This window comes from Ailuropoda melanoleuca, chromosome 7, assembly GCF_002007445.2.
Source record: "Ailuropoda melanoleuca isolate Jingjing chromosome 7, ASM200744v2, whole genome shotgun sequence".
NCBI classification, from domain to species: domain Eukaryota; kingdom Metazoa; phylum Chordata; class Mammalia; order Carnivora; family Ursidae; genus Ailuropoda; species Ailuropoda melanoleuca.
The window spans coordinates 39,070,581-39,084,893 of NC_048224.1; the positions used below are offsets into that span (position 1 = coordinate 39,070,581).

The following is a 14,313-nucleotide window of genomic DNA, read 5'->3' on the forward strand; positions in this document are numbered from 1 at the left end:
TTTTTAACATGAATCTTCTGTAGGTGGTGGGGCACCTGTCCTATTCCATCACATTAGGATACATGTAATGTCTGCTTGTCTTTTTTTGTGCTGTTAAGAGCAATCAGTGAATTCAAGTTTGCTTGGCCTGACCATCCATTTAAAGTTTCCAACAACCTTCGACCAGTGGATCTAGGAGCCACTAATGATGATTACCCTAGATTATTTTAAGGAGGTCGGCAAAACAGTAATATCCTACTTTGGCATTCCTTTGCCTTTGTTCTGTGAATTCTTTAAAAAAAAAAAAAAAAAAACCTTTCAGGGAGCCCGGGTGGCTCAGTCAGTCGGGTGACTAGCTCTTGGTTTTGGCTCAGGTCATGATCTCAGGGTCCTGGGATCCACCCCTGTGTTGGACTCTGCATTCAGTGAGGAGTCTGCTTCAGGATTCTCTCTCTCCCCCTGCCCCTCCCCCTGCTCACACACACTCGCTCGCTCTCTCTCGCTCTAAAATAACTGAATTAAAAAGTTCCCTCATCAACTATTTTATTAGTAGTGGTAAGAAATAGTTACTATTAGTATGAAATGCTGCTGGTACTATTAATTTGGTCTAATTTTAAGAGTGAAATAAAATGACAAAATTCCTAAATAAGGCTCTAGTTGAACAACAAAACAAACTAGAAAACTTCACTGTTGAATTTTACAAAATAGCCATGTCTGTCTAAACACATGAGTGTATTTTTTTAGTGTTTCATTGCTGCAGGTGGTACAGTTTATTTTAAACCTGGTTATCTATGAAATATTACTAAATGTAGTATAAAACCAATAAGCAACCTCGCCAGGACCTGGGGCATAATGTGCGTGCTGAGGGCAGATGCCGATGGCAGGCAGTAATACACCTTACACAACGTCAACGCAGGACAGCAGGATGCTGGTCCAAAGCAAGGTTCCTATGAGAATGTCTGTTTCTGAGAAAATGTTCTTCTGCCTCAGAACTTTTCACAAATGGTCTTGGGTCACACCTGAATGTGTTCTCAACTCATTTTTCTCCATACTTTGAAGAATCTAACACTCAGAGAAACACTATTGCTGTTGAATGGCTAGAAACTAAGTAAATCCATTCATTTTATCAGCAGATTCACACCTGAGGGCTCGAACTTCTGTCACAGGACTCATCATTCCTTTGTCCAGAAGGCAAGGCAGAAGGACAGCGATGGTTCTCTGCCCAGCTGCTCCTTTGGCGGGGTCGCACATTTTCACACAAACCTGACATACACAGAGCACGGAAATTAGTGACACTGACCTCTTACCCAATAAAGCATTCATCTAACAAAACACTTTCTATTTCCCATAGCCATAGAAAAGAATAAGTGAATCAACTTTCCATGACACTTCGGGGAGAAACAGGAAAGAGTCCTCTGTCTGCCAATACCTAACAGGGAACTGGGTAATGCCTTCCACTCTCTAAGCTCTGGTCTTGTCATTTGTGAGACAAGAAACAGGTGAAAATGAAGCGAGAAAATTTATAAGAAAGCAGTTTGCAGAGGCTTAAGGTATTATCGTCAATAACTTTGGGTGGCAGCTAACACAGTGGTCAGGCACACAAATCAGGAATAAGAAACACCTGGATTTAAAACCTGTTTTTTCTACGTACTAGCGATGTAATCTATGGCAAGGCTACACAGCTAGAATGTGGAAGTCCCTGAAATGCCATAAAATCAAGTTCAAGTAAGAAACTAGTTTCAAAAAGCTTGCCAACCTCATAAACACGGAAGGCAGCTGAACACAAAACCATAGGAATAATAAGAGAAGAGGTAGATGTGGCTGGATCTAAATGAGTAATGTGCTCTTCAGGGTCAAGTGAAAGTCATACCTTCTGTAAAGGCCCCCAGAAACTGACCAAATAAAGAGACTAGACATATTCTCTGCTAGAAATACTAGTTTTCTAGCAGAATGGCACCATAAGAACACTGAACTATAACACGAAGCCGATTACTTCATGTCACTGCAAGTCAAGGTCAACTTATAGGACAAAAAATAAGTCACTGTCCTGGCCACAGAAAGCCCTCCCCACCTTCCCTCCCAGTACAAGATAAGAGTTTTCACCTTGCTCAGAGTTTTCAGAGCTAGTTCTGCAGCTTTCCGTACAGATTCCTAAAAATGAGGAAAGTATGGCATGATAGGGATTCGTTTCATTCCCATCCGCCCCGCAATGTGTATTGAACTGCCTCTGACTCTACACACATCAGTGAAAAATCCTACTTTCAATCCCAGCTTGAAAAAAAAAAAAAGGTGTTTCATTAGGCTCCCTGCCCATCAGGGAACATATTATAATGGCATATATTTTTTTGGGTATGACCTACTTTGACCTTACAAAAATATGGCTACAAAGTATAACAGTTTAGGGGCACCTGGGTGGCACAGCCAGTTAAGTGTCCGATTCTTGGTTTTGGCTCAGGTCATAATCTCAGGGTTATGAGACTGAGCCCCACATGGGGATCTGCACTCAGCACAGAGTCTGCTAGGGACCCTCTCTCCCTCTCCCTCCACCCCTCCCTCCCTACTATCTCTCTCTCAAAAAAAATAAATCTTAAAAAAAAAACATATAACAGTTTAGAAATTAAATGTATTATAAATGCAAACATATAAATATCTATACGAGGATTCTAAAAGACTTTTAAAAATCTCTTATGAATAAAGCAAAAAGAAAGGTAAAACTAAAGTGTCTAATTCTAATGGTGAGATATCAAAATATCTAAAATTTAGATTGACCAGGAAAAATTCAAAGGAATTGGTCATGTTATTTGGGAATAACTGATCCAATTTATAAAACTGATCAAGTAGAGGTTGTCTGGATTATTTCCAAACTGCTACTTGTCCTAATCAACAACATCATGAAATCTCTATTGAAAGAAAGGCTGTAGCCACCTTAAAAAAAAAAAAAAAAAGGTCAATTCAAGTTAGATCTAAGTATCTAAGGATACCCAACCTTGCAACATCACAGACACATCAAGACTGAAACTTTGGGAGAAAACTACAGTCTGTTAAAATTGTCTGGAGAGTGAATTTTGAAATACCCAAGTACGTATTTTAACACCACCAGTTAAAGTTATTCTATGAATAAATGCAGACTTATTTCTATGATACCTTGATATCATCTTGTACCCGAAAAAGAGTTTCCCAAATTTCTGGAAGTTTATCAATGATATCATCTAGAGGTCTTCCTCTCAATAAATCATTCAGAGCTAAACAGCTGAAAATAAACAATTTAGTTTTCAAGTTTATGATCAAGAAAGCTCAATCTTTTACTATGAAACATTCATATCAAACGAGAATATGGATTCTGCCTGTATTTCCAGTTCCCACCCCCTCACTCCTGGACAGCAACGCCTATTCTCTTCTTGGCGCCTCAAATACCCCACACGCACATGGCATTTACAGTCATCAGATGTCTGCATCCCACAACTACAATATAGCCTCTTTGAGAGGATACACAGCATTTTTTATTGACCACTGTACCGCCACATAGCACACTGACTGACAAGCTCTTAACAGGCACTGAATAAATTATATAAATATATAAGTAAATGATGCCCTACAAAGTCATGACAGTATATATCTTGGTGTCTACCAATTTAACAAGTGATCTTCTTTAATGTCATACTTATATAAACTAAGACACTTTAGAAAAGCCACTGACTAGAGCTAGGGTTTTTTTTAGAGTTTTAAATAGTTAAGCAGAGAGAATTCTCTAACCCAAACAAAAATATGCTTTTTAGTAACACTAATTTATTCCTTTTGCATAAAGTATAAGGCTTGGAAATTTGAACCAAAAAAAAAAAAAATCAGTTATATTTGACTAGTCTTCTATTTCCAAAAATGGTACCTGGATTCTCGAACTCGCCACATATTGCTGGTAAGGTTCTTGACCAAATCTTGAAGAATTTCCTTCAAATATTTATCCACCTAATGAAAGAAAGAGGATAACATTTAAAATGTGAAATTCTTCAACAGTCAAGTTATTAATCTTTCAACCATACTGACCATGTCTCTCTAGGTAATAGCCTGAGTGTCTCTGGGTGTCTCAGCCCACAAGTCTCTCCCCACTCTGCTTGCTGCCAGCTGCCAGAATGATCATTCTAAAATGCAAACTTGATTCTCTTGTCTCCCTCAGGACACGAGAATAAAATCCAGCCACCCAGGCATGGATACAAAGCCTCTGTGACCGATCCAGCTCCAAAGGTACCATGTACAATCTCACCTTTATTCCTTGATACATACTACCCCTCCCTACAATCCCCCCCTTCCATCTTTTGCTTGCCTGGCTAATTCCTGCTTGTCCTTCAAGATTCAAATCAGGCACCACCTCCGTGGAGAAGACTGGCCTACTCTCCTCTGTGTTCCCACAGCACCTTCTTAAGCATGTCATATCAGACTGTATGTAGCTACACTGCTCCATCACACTGAGACCCCAAGGACAAGGAGAATGTCTGACTTGTCTTCGTATCCCTGGTAACGTGTACAGTGCCCGGCACATAAGGAAGTATTAGGATTATTCAGAACGAAAGGGGAGTTGAATCTTTTAAGCCTGTTTTGTTTGGATATACACTTAACAATTTGGTAGTAACAACTAACTGATGGTAGGCTCAGTTCTTGTACTGATCCAAAAAACCTCAAAACTTAAAGCCTGGGGGGCACCTGGGTGGCTCAGTCCTTAAGCGTCTGCCTTCAGCTCAGGTCATAATCCCAGAGCCCAGCGGGAAGCCTGCTTCTCCCTCTCCCACTCCCCCTGCTGGTGTTCCCTCTCTCGCTGTGTCTCTCTCTGTCCAATAAATAAATAAAATCTTTAAAAAAAAAAAACAAAACACCACTTAAGGCTTGGTGGCATCTGGGTGACTCAGTTGGTTAAGCGTCTGACTTTGGCTCTGGTCATGGTCTCAGGGGCCTGGAATGGGAGCCGCACTGGGCTCCACACTCAGCAGGGAGTCTGTTTCTCCCTCCCCCCACCTGCCCCTCCCTCTGTCCCTTTCCCTGGTCATGTGTGTGCCCTCTCTCTCTCATATAAATAAATAAAATCTTAAAAAAAAAAAAAAATTAAAGCTTTTCCACTTTTACTCTTGCAGGTAGGAAAGGTTTTGTTATCCCTACTTATATGTAAGAAGACAGGACAGAAAAGTAAATAACTCACCTAAGATTTAATGAACTGACATCTTCCTAAGTCCAGTTCTCTAAACATTCTCCACAGTGATCTCATCCACACTATCTCATCTATCCATTGAGACAGACCTATCTCATCTGTCACCTTCTCTCATAAGGAGATGATACATCTCAAGAGCCTCGGCCTGTGCACTGGACTCAGATCTGGAAAGCCGAGTGGCCTGTTAGAGCTTGACTGACCAGTGGTACCAAATACTCTCCCAGAGTGGTCAAAGCTGAATCCTCAAGGGCCTATCACCCTGAACAGAAGCACACTGGAGAGGAAAAGCCACATCATGTGCAGGGACTGCCAAGATAAGGATCATGGAGTTTAAATTTAAAGTCAACTATGAAGCCATAGTTAGGATTTTAACTCAAAATGGCACAATCCAATTTTTTTTAAAATCACTTTTACTGCTGATTAAATGAAGGAAGGCAAAGAGCAGAGAAAGATGATACCCTGTTTGCCAGGAAAGAAGACAGTGGATTCAAAAGCTACTTTGCCAACAGAATCAACAGAATTTGCTACTGGATTCAACTGAAAGTAGGGGCACAACAGACAAAAATCAGGATGATACCAAGTTTCAGGAAACTTGGATAAATGGATCAATGTTGAGAAGAGAGGGGAAAGTCCTGTTCTGGACACATTATGTCAAATGTATCATGAAACAACATCCAAGTGAAGAGATCAAGCAGGCAGTTGGATGTGCAAGTCAGGAACACAAGTCACGTCTGGGCCAAAAGTGTAAGACTGGGATCCACCACAATTAAGATGACATTTATACTCACTGGAACTGCTGAGCTCAAAAGGTAAAGTTAAGAGAGTAAAAGGTACTCAGAGGCAAGCCCTGAGAAATCCCAGGGTCTACATGTGTAATCATATAATCATCAGCCAGATAACAGAAAACCGAGAGAGAAAACCATATATGGTAAACGCCTGTTTCCTTGTCTAGCTCCTCAACAAAGTGAACTCCTTGAAGGCAGAACTGTGTCCTGTCCTCCACTGTATGTTCAGGACCGATCAACACAGTATCTCATTCGTGTGACCATCCTGCCCCTTCCTCAGCCAGCCACCCCACAGACATTTAGATTATTTCCATTCTTGAGATTTTGATAAATGTTGCCATGAGCATCTCTGACACCTTGAAAGAAGGGAGAAAGCAAGGAATGAAAGAAAGCTTATTTGCTTAAACAGGTAAATATACAAAGCAGAAAAAAAGATGAGCATTGGGTTTAAATCCAGATACTTGCTGTTGATTTGTCAGTGACCAATGCATTCCAAATACTTGTCATGGCCTGTCGAATGCCCAGGTTGGGATCAAACTGGTAACGGTAAAGACGAGGAACTAGCTGAGGCAGAAAAGGGGCCAGCTGTTCCCCAGCTCTGGCGGCAATCACATTAAAGCCAAAAGCAGCACCCTAAAAAAATAAGACGATGATGAAGGGACTCAGACTTGTCTCCTGTGGTAAAGATGTTAATGTATTAAATCTACGAAGATCACAAAATTCTCCCTCCCAAACTTGTCCCTGGATAGAACCTGATTTATTGGTGTCCCAGCATTAAGCAGTCAGTTATAGCAGCCACGTGGTGGTCTGGCTCTCTCTAATCCCAGACTTCTACAAAACATACTGCTTATCAGTCGCCACTGTCGGCCAACGTAGCAGGTTTGGTTTGGAAGTAAGTAAAAACCGTCCAGTGACAGCAACTTACCTTCCTAGAGTTCCACATTGCATGATGGTTGGCTAAATTCATAAATTTATACACCAGATCTGGCTGACTAAGATCACTTGCCAGAGAACAAAGCTCCTTGTATGTAGAGAGGCCCTGGCTTGGAAACAAACAAAAAGTATACAATGTATTTCTGTCTCCAGCCTCGTAAAAGTTACATCACCCACATTAATAGGACATTAAATTATGGTCTCAATCTCATCACCACAGAGGAAGAGAATGAGGTTGAGAGGAATACAGAAAGTCACCTAGTTCACTTACACGACAATGTCAGATAAATGACCTGAAGGCCCTGGGACCCCCTCACCACCCGGGAGGGAGCTCAGTAATTCCTCGTTACACTGTGCCCCAATCCCTCTCAGAATCAGGAGAGTCGCTTAAAGACAACTTCTGGCATCCCTAAATCTTTTCTAAGCTACAGCACCCTAATCATTTTTAAGTTTTTATTTTAATTCCAGTCAGTTACCATAGCGTTATATTAGTCTCAGGTGTACAATACAGTGATTCAACACTGCTGTACGTCACCCAGTGCTCATCACAAGTGCCCGCCTTGATCCCTGTCACCTATTGCACCCGTCCCCCCCACTGCCTCCCCTCTGGTAACCATCAGTGTGTTCTCTATATTCAAGAGTCTGTTTCTTGGTTTTCCTCTCTTTTTTCCCAAATAATCATTTGTTTTGTTTCTTAAATTCCACATGTGAGTGATGTCATATGGAATTTGTCTTTCTCTGACTTATTTCACTTGGCATCATACTCCCTAGCTCCATCCACGTTGTTGGAAATGGCAAGATTTCATTCTTTTTTATGTCTGAATAATACTCTATTGTGTGTGTATATATATCTTCTTTATCATATATATATGTACATATGTATCATCTTCTTTATCCATTCATCTATCTCAGTGAACAGTCGGGCTGCTTCCATATCTTGACTACTGTAGATAATGCTGCTATAAACGTAAGGGTGCATGTACTCCTTTGAATTAGTATTTCTGTATTATTTGGGTAAATACCCAGTAGTATGATTGCTGGATCATACGGTAGTTCCATTTTTAACTTTCTGAGGAACCTCCGTACTGTTTTCCACAATGGCTGCACCAGTTTGCATTCCCACGAATAGTGTAAGAGGGTTCCTTTTTCTCCACATCATTGCCAGCACCTGTTGATTTTAGCCATTCTGACAGGTGTGAGGTGGTATCTCATTGTAGGTTTGACTTGCATTTCCCTGATGATGAGTGATGTTGAGCACCTTCTCATGTGTCTGTTGGCCATCTGTATGTCTTCTTTGGAGAGATGCCTGTTCATGTCTTCTGCCCATTTCTTAATTAGATTGTTTTTTTGGGTGTTGAGTTGTATCAGTTCTTTGTATGTGTTAGATACTAACCCTTTATCAGCTATGTCATTTGCAAATATCTTCTCCCATTCCGTAGGTTCCCTCTTAGTTTTGCTGATTGTTTCCTTTACTGTGCAGAAGCTTTTTAATTTGATGTAGTCTCAGTAGTTTATTTTTGCTTTTGTTTCCCTTGCCTCAGGAGACCTATCTAGAAAGAAGCTGCTATGGACGATGTCAAAGAGGTTACTATGTTCTCTTAACAGGATTTTTCTGGGTTCAGGTCTCACATTTAGATCTTCAATCCATTTTGACTTTACTTCTGTGTATGGTGTAAGAAAGTGGTCCAGTTTTTCCAGCACCAATTGTTGAAGAGACGGTCTTTTTCCTATTGGATATTCTTTCCTGCTTTGTCAAAGATTAACTGACCATACAATTACAAGTTCCTGGATTTTCTATTCTGTTCCATTAATCTATGCGTCTATTTTTGTACCAGTACCATACTGTTTTGATTACTATAGCTTTCTAATACAGCTTCAAGTCTAGAATTGTGATACCTCTGAACTTCACTTTTCTTTTTCAAGATGGCTTTGGCTATTCAGGGTCTATTGTGGTTCCACACAAATTGTAAGACTGCTGCACCCAATCTTGATAACTCCTTTTGAGTCCATTAACTTTCCTCTGAACAAATAATATTTACCCAAATACCTGATCATTTGTATTAGTCATTCTGTGAAAAGAAAGCACTTTTTAAAAACTCAGAAAAAGTCTATAGGGAGAGTAAGAGGAACAAAAATAATTTTCGATGTGGAAACAGTGAGCTACGGGAGAAAGTCAAGGACAGAACAAATGGCTGCTTCCTGGTGTTGCAGACAACACTGAAGCAGGGCTCCGTGTGATGCCACAGCAAGGCCCAGCCTTGCACAGTTTGACCTGAGGGTTTTTAGAGAAAAAGCGTCAGCATATCCACAAGGGAATAATGATGAGATAAAGGAGGTAAAGCTCTAGGAGTTAATTTGAAATGCTGAATTGGTGGACTCCACAATACCAAGCAGAGCTCCCCCACCAAAAAATGAGGTGCAGTGGAAGCCAAGCTGTGCTGCCAGACCGCCCCTCACGATTCAGCTGGCTGGGAGCTAATGGAACTGCCCTCAGTCCAAGGTCAGGTCCTCCCCCAGAGTAGCCCACCACCAACGGCGAGTCACTGAGGGGATGTGAAGCCAGGTAAAGACCTGGCCCCTCAAAGCGGGACAACTCTGAAGGGCCAGCTGAGTCCAGTTCCAGGGCTCAGGATCTGCTTAAGGGCTGGCAGCAGGTCAGCTCCTCCTTGGGCCATCAGCCCTCTCCTGCCTCCTCACTCCCCCAGGTGATGAGCCGGGGCGCTCTTCAGTCCGCTTCCAGCAGACAAACCTCCACCTCAGAGTCTGTTTCCCAAGAACCCCAATCTGAGACACTATGCTTTCCCCACAGAAGTTTTCTTCTTCCACTAACACCCATTTCCTAGAAGGGTGGAAATCAGTGTCATGAGTGCTCCATTCACAGACTAAAGGTGTTAATGATGATTGATCAACAGATTTGGCACACTTACCCATCGGGTGTTTTGCCAAGGCTTCCCCCTTGAAATACCACTGTCTCTCCAGAAACTTCATGTTTAGCTCTAAAGCAAAACAACAGTAAGACTTTAAATTAGCCTCAAATTTTTCATACCAGCATTCAACTAATTGATTCATTCCTTTCATAAACTGATCAAATCAAATTCCATAGCAGGTAGCAACTGTGTGCAAGATGTTAAAGTCAACTAAATCCTTTCCAATCAGCCTGAGAATTCTGTAAAACTAACTCTAGGATGGAAAAAGAGATAGAAAAGACATTCCACATAAAGTTAAACTGAATTACAGGTGGTCATGCATTAAAAACTATCCCCCCTGCAAGGAAGGCAACATAAAGCAGTAACCAATTACAAGAATGACTGCCCCTCTCATCCTCTTCACAAATCAGACCATGAAAGACATGCAAACTTCCCCTCCACATCTTCATTTTCATTTAGCCAACAGCAATTACTGTATTACTATAATCCAATGCTTTGATTGTCCTGAGATCATTCAACTTTCAAAGCTTGACCTACTGGCCTGTTTCTAAACAGTAGTTCAGTTTACTTCACTTTACTGTCTAAACAGTATACACTGAATAAAGAAACTGCTATCCACCACATAACAATCACTGACTTGCAATTTAAAGACTTAATAAACAGGAACATCAAATGCTGAATTTTCCCTCTTCTACTGCATATTCTCAGTACGTGCAAACCTTGCTGTACATGTTCAAATCTGAAATGTATAAGTTCACTGTACCTTTTGCCAGTCATAAGTGTCTCTACAAGTGTAGAAACCAATTCCTGCTGATCTTGTTCATTGCCCAATTCATACACCAACCCAAGGCCTTTTGAGGCAACATCTTGGCTAAGTTCTGCACAAAAGTCAAACAAAATAGTATTAGTTTAAGAAAATTTGTCTTCTGGCCATTGTCAGATTTTTTTAAAAAGTTGTAATAGATATCCAAAATTATATCAAAGTCAAGATATGAAAACATAATCAATCTGACTATTTTGTTAAAACAAATCATCTCAGTGGACATGACACCAAAGGTCCCTGTAAATGAGAACTACGTTCACTAAAGAGCCAACTCACAAACCAAGTTGACCCGCTGGGCCTTAGTGTTCTGTGTACTACTTGTAGTACACAGCCTCATGGATTTCAATATACCCGCAGCCAATTTTTTAAAAAAAGAAGTCAATATAAGACTGTATGTTTAAAACAGTTTACAAAACAAAGCTATTATTTAAATGTCTAACACATTTGCTTTCTCCTGGCTTACATCACAAACAGGAAAGGAACCAGAGATAGAAAAAAGCTATTATTTATAAATACTAATGTTAAAGAAGGCCTCGGCTCCATTTTCTTTTTCATTTTTGATGACCTTTTTTTCTTAATTTAAATTCAATTAACAGAGAGTGTATTATTAGTTTCAGAGGTACAGGTCAGTGATTTATCAGTCTTCTATAACACCTAGTGCTCATTACATCACATGCCCTCCTTAATGCCCATCACCCAGTGACACCCCATCCCCCCGTGACACCCCATCCCCCCAACCGCCTTCCCCTCCAGCCACCCTCAATTGGCTCCATTTTTTAAATGTGAAACTGAACATGATCTAATCAATCAAATCAACCAAAAAGAATCGACTTTCCTGTGTTCCTTCTATTATGTTCATTAATCTAGATTTTTTTTAATTTAAAATACAAGCTTAACGAAGTTTGAAAATCAAATATTTACCGATAACTTACCGTCATTTTCCGACAAAACGGAAACAAATGCGCTCTGAATTTCTTTAAGGTGAGACTGAAAGGAGAAAACAGGCATTTAGAACACAAACTCTGCCCCTTGGTAGATAAGGGAGAGTAAGAATCTTCTCTCGGGGCATACCGTGCCTCGTAAGACTCTTCCGACCCAGGATGGCACAAACCCTGCAGTGCTGTCTCTGAGGGCTGTGCGCTTACGGGTGGCCTACTGCACCCTTGGCCTCCCCACCCTGAGCACCCGACCTCACGCCTTCAAGCTGAGAATCACCTCCCAGCCAGTGTGCATCAGGCTGCTCCTTTGTGCACAGCCTCTTCCAAAGTATCTGTTACTGGCTAGTGGCCCTCCCCTTTATATACTTTCCTTCCTATCACTTTCTCATCATAAATATTTCAAAGATGCTTTCCAGCAGTGCTGAGCGCATTTCGAGTGCGGCTTACCTTCACCTCTTTATGGGTACTTAGCTTCCTCACAAGGGAAAGGAGCCAGATGCAGGCCGCTTGCCTCACGTGTGGGTTGGGGCTGACGATATGTTTATTTAAAATCACATCCAATACCCAGGGGACCACATCATTCACTTTGGCTCCTGGGGGGGGCGGGGAGGAAGGAATGATAAGCAGCAATTAAAATAAATGAACAAAGTACCCTGAAAAATTAAATTTTACTCAGTATTTACTCAATACAACAATCCTGAACATATTCAAGTCTAAATGACTAAGGTGTTCAGGTGTTGAAGGAACTCATAATCAGCCATTTCAGAACCACAAGACATACGAAACCACAGTACCTATAACGTGTAGTCAGAAACCACACACTGCCTCGCCCGTGTCATCACGAAAAGCCAGAGCACCATCAGTGCAGAGGCACGTGGAGTGTGAGCAGAAGACCCTGAGGCTTCACTATGTGACAAAGGATTAAGGGACATGTAACGTGGAAATGTATCTAGGCTGTGACTTCTGAAACTGGCTAACCACGCCAATCCTTCAGGAAAGAGCACGGGTTTGAAGGTAATACAGAGCTAATTCCCTTGCTTCCCAAAGAACTAAAAAAAGAAGTTCTCATTCATTTTGTTGTGTTCACTCTCCTTTAACCAACTATTTTTCTTGACTAAACCAAACTGATAAGACATATATAAATATCTGAAAAAGAGTCAAAATGGAGTGCATAGATTTTTTCTTGTGCTTCAAATGTGGTAACAAGACCAGAAAGGGCACTTGAGGATTACGACAGATCAGCCGAGCATGAGGTACCAGCAGGGGGGGTGTACTCGTCCTCCGTCAGCAGCCAGGCGTCGCGGGCAGCCACCGAGCTCGTCCCTATGGCCGCACTGGTGATGGCCTCGCCGATAGTGAACTGCAGTTCCAGCTGCTTGGCCTGCGACAGCGGACACAGAAGCCATGAATCAGAGAACATTTCCCAAAAACGTCCATGTCCGCAAAAAGGCTGCTTCAGGTCCCGTCAGTCAACATGGTCTGTTTTTACTCTTTTGCCTGGATTGCTCTCATCTAATCCGTGGCTCAGACAGGGAGGCGAGGGGAGGGAATGGACAATGTAAAAATGACCTGAAGATCTTTCTCCGACCCCACACTGCCCTCCTCACCCTCGGCAGAGAACCACTAAGCAGGGATTTTTCATCTGGGGAGGAAAGGGTATGGACCGAAGCCATACAGATCTCAGGGCAAACTCTCATCTGTCTCTCACCAGCTACATACACTTATTTAAACCGAGCCTCAACTTCATTTGTGACGCGGGCATGACACCCTCCTCGTCGGGCTGTAAGAAGGAAATGAGGGTAACGTACATAAAGCTCCTAGCGGGCACGTGGTGTGCAGTAATGGCACAATAAATAGCAGCCATTGCAACTTCTTAATACCGCCTCTGTGCTCTGTTAAACTACACAGTGTCTCTGAGTTACTCTCCAGTGCTTCCGATAAAAGAGACAATGCACAAATAATGAATCATGGAACATTACATCAAAAACTAAGGATATGCTGTATGGTGACTAACATAACATAATAAAAGATTATTAAAAAAAAAAAGAGACAATGCAGTAAAATGGTCAAATCTGGTGTATCTGGATAAAAGAGGAGAGAGGTAAGAGATCCATGCAGAGCCAGCTAGCTTCAACAGCACGTTAATAATCCAGCAAGAACAGGAGTTCTTCACGCTATTCTTACAACTGCATTGTAAGTTTGAAATTGTTTCAAAAATCAAACATTAAGAAAATTCTATATAGTACATCCTCAAATTTTTTAAATTTTTTTGAAAGCACACACAAGAGAGCGGGAGCGGGGGGGCAGGGGTAAAGGGAGAAGGAGAAAGAATCTTAAAGAGGCTCCACATCCAGTGGAGAGCCCGACACGGGGGCTCAATCTCATGACCCTGAGATCACAACCGGAACCAAAATCAAGAGTCAGGACACTTAACCTACTGAGCCGCCCAGGCACCCCTCAAATTTTTTTTAAATTTGGTTTAGAAATTTTGACATGTTCGGGCGCCTGGGTGGCTCAGTCGGTTAAGCGTCTGACTCCAGCTCAGGTCATGATCTTGGGGTCCTGGAATCGAGCCCCATGTCGGGCTCCCTGCTCAGTGGGGAGTCTGCTTCTTCCTCTCCGTCTGCCTCTCCCCCCTGCTTGTGCTCACGCTCGCTGTCTCTCAAATAAATAAAATCTTATGAAAAAAAAAATTTTTGACAGTTTTCACAAGCATGAAGCACTCAACATGGAA

At 41.7% G+C, this 14,313-nt stretch overlaps 1 protein-coding gene across 2 annotated transcripts in view; it reads right to left on the reverse strand.

Annotated features, from left to right (window-relative positions):
• The window catches only part of ECPAS (Ecm29 proteasome adaptor and scaffold), a 100,448-nt gene that overhangs the window by 19,486 nt on the left and 66,649 nt on the right, over window positions 1-14,313 (reverse strand). For both annotated transcript variants that reach the window (XM_034664257.1, XM_034664258.1), the window contains 11 exons: window positions 12,837-12,960; window positions 12,027-12,172; window positions 11,574-11,628; window positions 10,582-10,696; window positions 9,819-9,887; window positions 6,884-7,001; window positions 6,424-6,591; window positions 3,863-3,942; window positions 3,124-3,229; window positions 2,083-2,130; window positions 1,121-1,242 (listed from right to left, as the gene is read on the reverse strand). In XM_034664257.1, coding sequence (XP_034520148.1) covers window positions 1,121-1,242; window positions 2,083-2,130; window positions 3,124-3,229; window positions 3,863-3,942; window positions 6,424-6,591; window positions 6,884-7,001; window positions 9,819-9,887; window positions 10,582-10,696; window positions 11,574-11,628; window positions 12,027-12,172; window positions 12,837-12,960 — 1,151 coding nt within the window. The remainder of the gene's footprint in view (window positions 1-1,120; window positions 1,243-2,082; window positions 2,131-3,123; window positions 3,230-3,862; window positions 3,943-6,423; window positions 6,592-6,883; window positions 7,002-9,818; window positions 9,888-10,581; window positions 10,697-11,573; window positions 11,629-12,026; window positions 12,173-12,836; window positions 12,961-14,313) is intronic.